The 14,431-nt window shown below is 34.8% G+C and overlaps 1 protein-coding gene across 1 annotated transcript in view; it reads left to right on the forward strand.

Annotated features, from left to right (window-relative positions):
- The window catches only part of PLPPR1 (phospholipid phosphatase related 1), a 339,917-nt gene that overhangs the window by 158,226 nt on the left and 167,260 nt on the right, over positions 1-14,431 (forward strand). The window contains exon 2 of the mRNA XM_031961253.1: positions 8,411-8,519. Within this exon, the coding sequence (XP_031817113.1) occupies positions 8,457-8,519 (63 nt within the window). The 5' untranslated portion in view covers positions 8,411-8,456. The remainder of the gene's footprint in view (positions 1-8,410; positions 8,520-14,431) is intronic.

The following is a 14,431-nucleotide window of genomic DNA, read 5'->3' on the forward strand; positions in this document are numbered from 1 at the left end:
TCCTACTAGAATAAGCTCCTTAAGGGCATTGATTGCTTTTCTTTGCATTTGTATGCGTTTTTCCAATTCCTAGTCATTGAAGGTACTTAATAAGTGTTATATCTACCTCTAGCCCTCTGTCCCATCTATCATCTGCCTACCTAGCTAGCTATGTTTAAGGATCTTGTACATCCACTTTCATACCAAAGAGACAATTATAGGAAGACAAAGTATTAAAAAAAAATTGACACACTCATTCAAATCATATACATATGTTCTTCTGAATTATGTTTTAGTTTTCCTAAGTCCTTGTAAAAACAACTTTGAACATTCATTTTAAAAAGTCTTGAGTTCTAAATTTTATTTCTCCTTCTGTCCCTCCCTTCCTTCCTTCCTGAAATATAAAACAAATTGAAGTAGGCTATACATGTGCAATTATTCAAAACATATTCCCATATTAGTCCATGTACAAACATTCAAACCACTTTCTCTTGTGTTTTATCCATCAGTGGCTTTACCCAGCTCCATGGAAAGGCTGTTGGATAATCAAAACTTTTATCATCACTATATTCACCAAAAATTCCCCCAGTCTTAGTTCATCATGGAATATAATCTTCTTTTCGTTGGTCTCTTTAAAATAGATAACATGGTTTCTCATGCCTATTCAATCTGGTTATTGTTCTGAAAGTCCTTGTAATGAAAGGGCATTCCTCTCACTTTATTGTTTTTTTTCCTCCTCTATTTCCTGTGAATTCTCAGCAGGCTTTACAGGATCTAACAGAAATAATTAATGAATGGTGAGTGGGTGCTACTTGTCTTTGATTTTTAAGGGGATCAAAGGAATCCTGTAGGGATAACAACAACAAATCCAACTGCACCTTTGATGGAACATAATCTTATTTAAAATCACAGATTTAAGAACTAGAAAGATACTTAGAGATCAGCCTGGTCCAGCCCCCTTATTTTATGGATGCGGAGGCTGAGATCCTGTGAGGTTAAACATACTAGGCCAGAATGTCTAAGATACTTGCCATGTCTCAATGTGTTTTTTTCAAATGGTGACATCCTAAATTTTGGTACTCCTTCAATAAAGAGAGCAGCATGGTCTTAATTATTTTCTGTGAACAAATCTCTCCTGATAGAACAATGTACCAGGGATCTGTGGCGTCTATGCCCTTAAATGATGGCCCTGAATGATAGGTCCTTTTAACTCACAAGGATCTATCAAAACTTTCACTTTATTGGCTCAGCCTTCAAGACTCTAGAGTTATCTTCATGTTATGATGAGGGATCAGATCAAGTCACTAGGAGAGAACTTGTCCCATACTTTTGGAAAACAAGAAACTTAGGAGGCAAAATTGCAAATGGAAGTGATGGTAATCAGCTAAAACAGGGGCTAACAACCTGGGTTCCATAGAGATTTGGGGGGAGGAGGGATCCATGAACTATATAGGAAAAATTATATCTTTATTTCAATGTAATTGGTTTCTTTTCTAATACTGTATATTCTATTGTATGCATTATACAATGCATTGCATTCATTATAAACATTATATTGAGAAGGAATTCATAATTTCCTTTACTTTGCCAAAAGAGTCCATGACAAAAACAATGAGTTTAAGAAACCCTGAGAAGGAGCAGTCTCCAAGCTATCTGTGTAATCATTCTTCATCTTCTGCTTTAAAGTCTGGTTCATTCCATAATTTCAGGCCATAACACTCCATGTCAGTTCTTACTTGGAGAAGATATGACTATCTAAGCCAGTTATCACTCAAGCAAAAATGTCAAAGAAATGTGCTTGAATCTACCTTGAAGAAACAAAACTAGAGTTATGTATTTCTGGGATTGATGGCATTAGTAATGGTCAGGGATATAATTCCTAGTCCTTCAACTATGAATTTAAGAGCACTGACTGAGTAGAATTTTGAGGATGCTAGCACTTCTACGACTGAAAGCTCTAACAGCAATATATATATACTCAGTTCCTACTACCATCTTCTATTAACTCTTGTTTTCTACAAGTAGGCAAATTAACTGCAAGTTTGTAGAGAACAATTTACAGGCATACCTGTATTTGGGTAATGGATATAGTATCCAATCAGAAACCGTAATTTGACATTTTATTGTTGTTCTTTCTGTTCTCTCTCTCACTCTTTCTTGCTCTTTTTCACTCTCGTCTGTCTCTGTCTGCCTCTCTCCCCATATATATGCATTCTACTTTTTTTTAGAACAAAATTCAGTATAAAGTAATTCTCCCAAACGTCTATTTATAGAAGTATCAGGAAAATATCAATATTATACTGTTTCACCCATGACATAACTGTAGATTTAAAAAAATTAGATTTAGAAGAGACTTTGGAAATTATTTTTTTCAGAAATCCTTGTTCCTGGCTCTAATTCTACTTCCTTATAACTTTTTTATATCAAAAGCTCTTGTAAGCAGCTTTTCCTTAGTTTTTGATATTTCTCTAATGAAAGAAATACTAAATCGCTCATTTTAGATTCATCCAATGAGAGTTCTTATTTGCTTTTATAGAGTCCCTGAATTATTTTTCTAAAATAGCCATTTCCCTAACTGCCAGTATCTGTGCTCCCTGCTTCATCATTGCAATAGTAACTTGAAATTTTTATATACTCATTCCCTTTAGTATGTCTTTAAAGTTCTAGTAGACTTTGCGTTTTTTCAATAGCCTAGTCTCTGGTGGAGAATCCTTTTTGTGTTTGTTTTGTCTTGTTCTGACTGAACTTACATAGCATAGCTCTGAAACAAAAATATAAGACATTTTCCCATAATGATAACAATTCACAAGATCCTCATCTTAGAATAAACTCATCTTCACCATTTTGCATTCTTAAAATATCATTAAGTGCTTTCAGATGCAGTATAAACAACAGCAACAGATTTTGCTCACACAGCTTCTTGGAATGGCTACCCAAATCATTTTTCCTGGAAGCTGTAAAAGTCACATTTACAACTTAGAAATAGAATGAAGTGCTTCTCTTGCAAACCAATATAGAACATTTCTGGTTCCTAAATAAAACTTGCTTATGTAGCCCTTTGTGTTGTGTAGGACCTTGAGTGGACTAATGGAATTGATGTAGCCAGTCCTACAATGACCTTTTAAATTCTAACCTCTCCTAATGCTTTACCTACCTAAGGCCTGGAAATATTAAAAGGATTAGCCAGAAGCTGGGAAAGATGGTTAGAAGTCTTTTCCTGAGTCCTAACTGCCTACAGATTGCTTTTTTGAGTTCCTGGAATGACAGCCATGGAAGGGGAGTTATATTTTATATTCTTTTAATTTTTGAATTGTGTGTTTTTAGTTTTATTAAAGTATTTCTTAATCAAATTTTATGATTTATGAGTATTAAAAAATCTTGAACCTGCTGAATTAAGATAAATTTAGTCAGTTCACAATACATGGTCTATAGAGTATTTTTATACATATGTTCATTTTATATTCAAAGTAATCCTAAGAGTTAAATGATTGAACTCTTATTATTATTTACATTTTAAGGGATAGGAAAATTGAGAGATATGAATCACACAGTATGTTTCAATGGAGAGAATGTTGTTTTTTGATAACTTGGACCAGCCAGTTTGACTGAGTCAGTCAAACACAAGCATTTTGTAAGGACCTACAATGTGCCAAGCAGACACTCAGTCTTTGCCTGGAAGGAGCTCACAGTCTAATGATTTAATTATCAGCCCTGCTACTTACTACATGTGTGACCAATGGCACTCTAGACTCTCTGTATTATAGTTTCCTCCTCTGGAAAGAGACAGAGTTATCCTAGATAACCTATAAGGCCTCTTGCAGATCTAAATATATGATACTGTCTAAGATAATCTGGAACTGAGACATAAGAGCACATCTTTTGGTTCAATTAAATCCAATGCTCATTCTAAGAGATGATGTTTTCTCTTCATAATACATAGTGATAAAGTTGTATTCACCTTATCCTACAAACCATTTTTCACCCCGGGCTTCTTTGTCTTCAGGCAAAAAAAAATCAACATTAGACATTACTACTTCAGGAAATTAAATACAAAATGTGCCGTTGGATATAGCATACTAAGAGAAAAATAGGACAATAGACAATAATTCTGCATCTTTGGTTCATGGTCTCCTCTGTTCGTTAAGGAATATAATTGGAAATTTATAAAACATATAGGAAAATATGACTACATTTACTTTCCTATGTTCATTTGTTTGTTAGGGGAGAAATAGGGAGGATTTTACATTAAAAGAATATATGGATGCTGATTTTTTTTTCTTTTAGTATTATAAGCCTATAGAAATCTGAAACCAATTCCGTTTAGTCAGACTTGTGCTCTGGGAAAGAGCACTGTACTAGACAACAGAAGACATGTCTTCTAGCTCTGCTAACTTACATGATTTTGATCAAATCACTTAAACTCAAGGACCTTCAGTTTCCTCATAATTAAATAAAATAAAGAGATTGGATTAATCAATCAATAAATATTTATTAAATGCTTCCTATGTGCCAGATATCTTGCTGAGGTACAATAATAAAGCAAAAGGAATTTATTGCCCTTGAGCTCTCATTTTAAGAGAAAGACAAGGTATGTAACTCATTATGTGCAAGATAAATACAGAGAAAATAGAAAGTAACCTTAGAAGTAATGGTAGAAGCAACTTAGATTGAAAGTGAGAGGCTTTATTCTCCAATTGAAAAATGGTCAAAGGATATGAACAGACAATTCTCAGATGAAGAAATTGAAACTATTTCTAGTCATATAAAAAGATGCTCCAAGTCATTATTAATGAGAGAAATGCAAATTAAGACAACTCTAAGATACCACTACACACCTGTCAGATTGGCTAAGATGACAGGAAAAATGAATGATGATTGTTGGAGGGGATGCGGGAAAACTGAGACATTGATGCATTGTTGGTGGAGTTGTGAACGAATCCAACCATTTTGGAGAGTAGTTTGGAACTATGCTCAGAAAGTTATCAAACTGTGCATACCCTTTGATCCAGCAGTGTTACTACTGGGATTATATCCCAAAGAGATTATAAAGAAGGGAAAGGGACCTGTATGTGCACGAATGTTTGTGGCAGCCCTTTTTGTAGTGGCTAAAAACTGGAAACTGAATGGATGTCCATCAGTTGGAGAATGGCTGAATAAATTGTGGTATATGAATATTATGGAATATTATTGTTCTGTAAGAAATGACCAACAGGAGGATTTCAGAAAGGCCTGGAGAGACTTACATGAACTGATGCTGAGTGAAATGAGCAGGACCAGGAGATCATTATATACTTCAACAACAATACTATATGATGACCAGTTCTGATGGACCAGGCCATCCCTCAGCAACGAGATCAACCAAATCATTTCCAATGGAGCAGTAATGAACTGAACTAGCTATGCCCAGAAAAGAACTCTGGGAGATGACTAAAAACCATTACATTGAATTCCCAATCCCTATATTTATGCACACCTGCATTTTTGATTTCCTTCACAAGCTAATTGTACAATATTTCAGAGTCTGATTCTTTTTGTACGGCAAAATAACGTTTTGGTCATGTATACTTATTGTGTATCTAATTTATATTTTAATATATTTAACATCTACTGGTCATCCTGCCATCTAGGGTAGGGGGGGGGGTAAGAGGTAAAAAATTGGAACAAGAGGTTTGGCAATTGTTAATGCTGTAAAGTTACCCATGCATATATCCTGTAAATAAAAGGCTATTAAATAAAAAAATAAAAACTAAAAAAAAAACTAAAAAAAAAAAAGTGAGAGGCTTTAAAGTATGAAGAATGATCAATAAAAGCCAAGGAAAAAGTAGATGGAGTATTTATGTATAAAGAATGGCAAGAAGGCCAGTGTGGCTGAATTGTAGAATGTATAGACAGGAATTGAACGTAAGAATGGAAAGGTAGAAAGAGGCCACATTATGAATTTGGAAGAGAATTACTAAACAAAGGACATTTACTATGATCATGGAAATAATAGTGAGTCACTGAAATTTATTGAGCAGAGCAATGAAAATGGTCAAACTTATGCTTTAGGAAATTCATTTTGGTAATTATGTGAAGTAGATTGCAGCCAAAGAGACACTGGATAGGGAAAACAATTATAATGCTATTGCAAAAACCCACTTGGGTTCCTGAGCTAGAGTTGCTATCTGTGAATGGAAAGAAGAATATATGTGTAAGAAATATTGAAAATTAAGAAAGCACAGGATTTGACCAACTGGATATATGGTATGAGCAAGGATGATAAAGCTGAGGAGTCAAACATGGCACCAATACTTGTCACACTTGGGTGGTTGAAAAATGGTGGTGCCTTAACAGTAATAAGGGAAAACTGGAAGAGAGGTATTTTTTGGAAAGGAGGGAGGAGAGATCATGAGCTCTCTTTTGTACATATTAAGATTTGAGATGTCTACAGAACATTCAATTTGAAATATTCAATAAATATTGGAATTAGAAGTCAGGAGAGTAGCTATCTAGGAATCATCTTTATACAAGTGGTCATTGAACTTATGAAAGCTGTTGAGAAGACCAAGTAAAAATAAGGAGAGAAAAAAGAACAGGGGCAGAAAGAGCCTTAGAGAATCCCTATATTTAGAGGGTATGATGAGATGGTTGAAGATCTAGCAAAAGAGATAAGAAGGGACATTTAGAGCAGTAACAAATCTCAAGGGGAAATCTAAATCATATAAAAACAAAAGATATAACTGTTAATTATCTTTCTTTTTTTGTCTTTATTGATTGTGTGTGTATAGGATTTGTAGTCATGAAGTCTGTGTTCAAGTCTTAGTTTTCTACTTATTAGCTTATGAACTTGAGCAGAATATTTGATTTTCTGAACTTTAGCTTGGTCATCTATTAAATGGGAATAATATTTATATTCTTTCCCTCATTGAATTGTAAAGATCACATTTTAAGAGGCATGAAATTCCATTGAAAAACTGTAAAGAGATGTTTAATCATCCTATTATTTTTTACTACACATTTCACCAATCAGAGAAAACAGTCTGGTAAATAGAGAGGCAGATTCAGAGCCAAAAAAAACCCAAGGTTCACTTCTGTTACTCTTGTCATGTGCTGACTGGGCAACGTCTCAACTTTTTAGACAACTATCTAGGATTGTAATTTGCAGGGTGGGTCCTAACTTGCACTGGCAAATGGGAGTTTTCTTATGCAGACATTATCTATATAAATGAAATCATAAATGTGTTTCTTATTCCTGCTTTAACGTGTGTGTGTGTGTGTCATCCCAGTGATTAAGTAAACTCTCTTTACTAATCAACATCTGGACCTGGTACTGTTCTTCCATATTGCTCAAAAATCATATGGCTTGTATATGACAGGGGTAGAGATGGGACTTGAATCCAGTTCTCCCTGATCTCAAGATGAACATTGGCTACTATGCAATTACTTCCACGGCAGCAATCTTTATATTCAAACTTTTCTTTCAATGAAAATTGTTTCCCCCCTAAAAAAAAGTTCCACACATTGGGTTCTCATTTCATAAAGTAGTACCTAAGTCCTTGAGTTGTTAGGAGATTTAAATGATATTATTTATATAAAACAATCTGTAAACATTAAAGTACTTATAGAATAATAATTCTTATTAATAAATCATTATATAGAAACTTGTTCCTCACTTATAAGGAATAGGCTGATTTATAATTGAATGAACAGCTAAAGTGGAGAAACTGAGTGAATGGTCCCATGGGAAAATCCTCTCAGGATGATGATGTTATGTGCTTGTCTCCAAGAAGAGTTGAAAGAAAGCAAGATACTTCTAGATAGAAGATATGAACTAAAATTTCATCTCTGCTATTTACTATTAATTAGAGGATCCCTTTGTGTCTCTAAATCTCATTCTGTAAAAAGGGGATAATAATGTTCCCACAATTTACCTTTCTGGATGGGCCAGAGAATTTTGTTAACTGTGAACCATATCAAAATGAAAGGTATTGCTATTAAGGGTGTGATATCTTAATACATAGGAGGAGCACATAGACTCAGTTTTAAAATTAAATAAGCTTCTTTAAGTGCCCAAGCTGCTACCTGTTTATAAATATAGGGAACTGATCAGGAAAATGTTCCATCACCTATATCTATATAATGTAGAAAAGCAAGTTTCACTTTGGGTCTGTTAGAATTCTGTCTGGTAATCCTGGTGCATACTTCTACTGAGGTAAGCTGCCATTAACTAAATTAACCTGACACAAGTGGTTTGAAGAATGTTTTATTATATTAGTCATTTGCTTGCCTGGTTTTGCTGTGGTTTGATCTATGTTATCATTTTAGCATAATGTAGATGGCATCTTCATACCAAGGTTTAAAGGAATATCAGTACAAAATTAAACTTTATAGTAGCAAAGCAAGACACAGACATTAAGTTGTTCTTACCCTGTGCTACTTCTTTTCCTTCCAGTCTAGACAAGTTCGAGAGCGTGTAGCCTCCCACCCTGTGATAAGAAATGGCTATTGGAAACAACACACAGAGAAGCTATTCCATCATCCCCTGTTTTATATTTGTGGAGGTAAGCACAGTGTTTCAATCCTATGAAAATATTGTAACAATATAGATGTTTTCATTATGCTCCAATGAATCCCCAAACCTGAGTTTTGATTTAGTTAAAAACAATTAGTTCTCATGAGAATTAATGTGATCTCATGGATATTACAAAAGAATTAATGAATTCAGCAGAAGCATCATCTTTTTAGTTAGAAAGCTAACTACAAGAAAACCTTACACATTTTGTCTAAAAGGTTCAAAAGAAACACACTTTATTTTTCCAATTTCTTTCAAGTGGTAGCTCAAATATGTTTTTTCCAACAAATCCTTTCATTCATGAACATGAAGTATGTCAAGAATTATAGTATTTATGCAAATTATTTTCCAAAAGGTGTCCTTGGAATATGTCAGACAATCAGGGGTTCTTCTTTTTCCAATGTTAATTCAAGAATTTCTCCCTTCAAAGTTAAAAGAAAAAAAAATTCTCTTACAGATGAGTGTTTGCTATGAGAATTTTTAAAAAATTTATGCTTGTTTATCCTATATAGTACATACTTTATGGCTAAGAAGAATTTTTCTGAGTTTCATTGGGTCCTGAATCTTCTCCCTACTCTACCTCTCCATAGTCCAACTTCACTTTTTCATACTGCTTATTTGCAAGGAAGGCAGGGACATAGAGGAAAATCAGTACATCGACTGGGGAATGAAGGAGTGGAGGGGAGTTCAAACAGTACTATCCCAAACCAGAGTTTTATAGGATGATTATGAAAAGCCACTTTGCAAAATGTCTAGAATAAGTTTCAGATTCTCAAGGAATAATTTTCTTTCCCCTTACCCTCATGGTATCTGAGCTCTCTTTAAATGACCTAAAATCTGAGTCCAACTTTTAAAAGCAGATCATAATAAAAACCTGAAGATACTTTAGGCATGAATAAAATAAAGTGGATTTAAGGATGAGCAAGAGTCTCCAGGTCAATAGAAAGATCATATAATTGACTCTGAGCTCTCTTCCTGACACTAGGCAGTCATTTTGGAAGAACTCCTTTGAACATGCACTAATCAAAATGAAGTGTTTTTCTGAAATTTTTCTTTGAGAGGCATTGTAAAATATCGTTTTTCATATTCCTGAGATCTGGCTCTTTTCTTACCAAAAGATGCCTGACCTGAGAAGTTTAATTCATTGTCCCAAGTGACAATGGAATTCTGGAAGAATTCCTTCATTCTGCAAGAGGACCAATGACATCATGACAGTGATATCTTGACTTGTGTGTGAATTGGATTTAAGTGAGGTAGAACTGCACAAAACAGCAAAGTTCAGTACAATAGCATAACAAAAGTCAAGATGAATGGAGATGACCTGGGATCAATATGGTTAATGTATGAGATGGTTTTGTCAATTGTAAAGTGCTATAAAGATACACACACATGTGCATATATGTATATGTGTGTATACATATATATTACCGACACAGTTCACTTTTAAATATGAAATCATCAATGGGTAACTGATTTTCTAGGATAGCTAGATGGCTCAGCAGATGGAATTCTGGGCCTGAAGTGAGGCAGACTCATCTTCCTTAGTTCAAATCTATCCTCAGACTTACTAGTTGTGTGATTTGGAGCAAGTCACTTAATCTTTTTTGCCTCAGTTTCCTTATCTATAAAAATAAACAAAAGAAGGAAATGCAAATTATTCCAGCATCTTTACCTAGAAAACCCCAATTGGGTTATGAAGAGTTGGCCATGATTTTAAAAAATGGCTAAACAATTGATCCTCTAAAGAAGATCTTAATGTTCAAAAAATAAATTGGGACTAAAATATTCACAAAGAGAAGATATTTTTTAAGAAGGCAGATAGGTGGGAGAAGTTAATACTAAGCTTGATCTTTTTAAGAGAACAGAAAGAAACAACTATTCAAATAAATGTCCACATTCACTTTCTAGTGATCTCTGATAAATTCTAACCACAACGCCTCCCTCTCCCACCTTCCTTTACTTACTGGATTCTAGCAGGAAATAGAAATTGAAAATTCATGTTAAAAATAGTTAGGACCATAATTTTTAAAGTAGCTTATGAAATACACAAAGGAGGACAAATAATTTCCATAAATGATACTTAATATGCGATTGGAGGCTACTCAGAGTCATATCTATCACAAGATGTCACAGGCTTTGCCCCAGGATATTAACATTAAGGGAACAGTGGGGCATTTGTACTCCTTTGTCATGTAAGTAAATTGAGCTTAGAATATTTCTAATAAAGACCTCTGCAGCAGCTACTCAGTACTCTGGTGTCTTTATTCATGTTGACTAATGTCTTAGACTTTATATCAACCCTTGGTGAGATCTAACAGCCCATATCTGTCCTCTATAAGGCATTTTGTCCTGCAAAGTTGATTTAAGGGGTTTTATTTTGCTTGTACCAAGCCACCAGATTGCTAGTAATGGCTCTGCTGCTGCTCTGATAATGATGAAGAAGAATAAATCAAGAAATGAAATTTTATTAAGCACCTATTATGTGCCAGATTCTGTGCTAGGTGGTAGTAATACAAAGACAAAATTTAAAAAGTCTCTGCCATCAAGGACCATATATTCTATTGGGGAGAAAACATAAATATATAAAGGCACATGTATGCAGAAAATAAAAAATAAACACTGAGGGGGAAGAAACATTAAAAGTTGGAGGAAAGCCTTATACAGGAGTTAACATTTGAACAGAGCTTTGAGAGAAACTAAGAGTTCTTAAGGGGCAGGAGTGAAGAGGGAGAGTATTCTAGGCAGAGGGATACAAAGAGACAAGTGGAAAATGTCATATATAACAGCAAGAAGGTCAATTTGTCTAGACCACAGAGGATGGTAAATAGAGTTGTTGTCTTCTCAATTAATCACATCTATTTCTTTGTGATCCCATTTGGGGTTTTTTTTGGCAAAGATACCACAGTGGTTTTCCATTTCCTTCTCCAACTCCTTTTACAGATGATGAAACAGCTGAGTGACTTACTCAGGGTCTGAAGCCAGATTTGTACTTAGGTCTTCCTGAATTCAGCATTGGTGTTCTACCAACTTAGTTGCTCCAGTAATCAGAGTACTATGTAACAATTCTGAAAATGTAGAGTAGAGACAGGTTATAAAGGGCTTTAAATACTAAATAGATGAATATGTATTTGATTGAAAAAGAGACCACTAAAATTTATTGAGTGATGTGATGAGTAGAGCTGTACCGTACACATGTCATTTTGGCCCCTGTGTGGAAGGTAAATTAGAGTGGGGAGAGATGAAGCAGAAAAATTAATTAGGAAGTTATTGAAATAGTCAATATACTGAATGTTTGAACAAAGATAGTGTTAATGTAAGTGGAAAAAAGGAAAGGGATGTAAGAAATATTATACAGATAGGATCAACAAGTTTAATTGAATATTTGAAATAACAAGGCTGACAACTAATCAGACACTTGAAGTAAAAGTGAGTGAAAAATTGAGGATAACTATGAGGTTATAAATGTAATCGATTAGAAGGATAGTGATTTACCCAATGGAGATAAGGAAATTTATAAGAGGTCTGGTTATTTGGAAATTTTTAATAAGTTGTGTTCTGATATATTGAATTTGATATGTCTACATTCAGTCCACTGTGCCCAAAAGCAGTTGGAAATTATGGACTAAGGTTTAGGAGGGCAAGTGTAGCAGAATATATAGATCTGGGAATTATCTTCAAGGAAATAATTATGAACACTGATGAGGTCACAAGAGAGAAATAGTAGAGAGAGAATAGAAGGCAGCTGAAGACAGGAACTTGGGGTACACCTATAGATAGAACAGGTGATATGATGATCCAGCAAAGGATTTTGAGAGGAAATAGGAAAACCAAGGATAAGGGATGGAGGAGGGAGGGAAGGGGAAAGACAGAGAGAGAGAGAAAAAGAGAGAGACAGAGACAGGCAAAGAGACAGAGAGAGAAAGACACAAAGAGAGAGGGAGGGAGAGAGATGGGGGAAGGAGAGAAGAGAAAGAAAGAAAGAAGCCGTTTCCAAAAAAATCAGAGAGAGAAAGAAAGAGAAAGAGAGACAGAGAGGGGAAGGGGACAGAAAGTGACAGAGAGGCAGAGGCAGAAACAGACAGCAATAGAGAGGAAGAAGAAATGAAAGGGAGAGGAGGAAAAAGGGAAGGGGAAAGGGAGAAGAGGAGGGAGAAAAGAAGAGGAAAAGAGAGGAGAGCAAGGGAGAGCAGAAGAGAGGAGAGAGGTCAGCAAGAATCCTTGTATTGAGAAGAAAGACTCATTCAATCCTTTCCCTTTCATTCTTTCCTATTTATCAAAGGATTGAGGTAGAATGTTTTGCTACCACATTTTTAATGTTTCAACCCTTATTTCTTTATGACAGAAAACAAATTTCATGAAGTAAGTTGATGAGAAATCGGACAGGGAATAAGTCATCTGTCATCACTTTATATCCCCAATAGCAATTTTATTTTAAATTTGCTTAAAAATCAGAAGGGAACCAAACCTCAGAGTAAGATGTTTAATTTATAGCTTAGAGCAACCATCTCTGAAGATTTTCAGCCCTCTAATGCGTGAATGATGAGCTTGACTGGTAGAGCAGGTGATAGAGATATAAATTAGTCTTCCTGTGACTTAACCTGACACAAACACAAAAATAAATCAAAGAACTGGCTTTCATCTCTTTATTTTAGTGTATCCACATTCTTATAAAGAGTGAGAATATCTTTGACAGGACTCCTGATGATTATAGCTACTTGTGCTATACCTCCTCAAAATTGTTTTGTATTATGTATATGAGTATTTCTACACACACACATATATATATATTTACATATGTGTAAATGTATATATGCTTATGTATATATAAATATGTATGTGTAGGTGTGAATGTGCATGTAGACACACACACTTTCCAGATGCATGTTATTTCCCTTCAATAGAATAAGTTCATTGAGAGCATAGAACTTAGAATTTAGTAGATACTTAATAAATAACAAATAAAATAATTAATTTTTGACTTCTAGGAAAGAGGATGGCAATTCTTTTGCTTCATATTTGAAATTTGATATCTTTCATATAAATGATTGCTCCAACCTCTGACACTTACTCCCTGTGTGACCCTGAGATAGCCAATTAATTTTCCTGAATTTCTGTGGCTTTGTTTATAAAATGTGGGAGTTGGATTAGATGGTCTCTGAGGTCCCTTAAAGATCTAGATCTGTGATCCTATGGACATTTTACACGTAAGATTCCCTAGTAGTACGTATATTTCCTTTCTCTCATTGTGATGCACAAATTCAATTTTTGTTCCTATACCAATAATTCTTAAACCTACTTATCCAACCCTATTCTCTTTACTGACATCTAGTCTCAATTTTAGCTGCCTGATGTAACACCTCAAACTAGATTTTCCAAAGTTACCTTACACTCAATATATCTAAAACTGAATTTATTGGCTTTTCTCCAAAACCTTTCTCTCTTCCTTATTAAGGTTGAGAGTACCATCAGCCTGCAATCACCAAGCTTGAAACCCAGGTGTCAACCTCCTTTTCTTGCTCTCCCCTTTCCCTATAGCCAATCTGATGTCAAGGCCTGTCAATTTTACCTTTATTATATCTCTTTAATATGTACCCTTCTATCTTCTAACTCTATCATCACCCTGGAACAGATTCATTTCTTCATACTTAGACCACAGCAATAACTTTCTGGTGGCTCTGCCTGTCACAAGGCTCCCCATCCTCCAATCCAATCTCTACTCAATTATCAAAGTCATCTCCCTAAAGGTCAGGTCTATGTCATCCTCTCATTCCCTACTTCATAAACTTCATTGGCTCCTTATCATCTTCAGGGTCTAACATAAAACCCTCTGTTTGCCATTCAAAATCCTTTATATTTCCCCTTCCCCACTTTATGTAATCTATCCCTCACCAAGTATTTTCC

Source organism: Sarcophilus harrisii, chromosome 1 (assembly GCF_902635505.1).
Source record: "Sarcophilus harrisii chromosome 1, mSarHar1.11, whole genome shotgun sequence".
NCBI classification, from domain to species: Eukaryota; Metazoa; Chordata; class Mammalia; order Dasyuromorphia; family Dasyuridae; genus Sarcophilus; species Sarcophilus harrisii.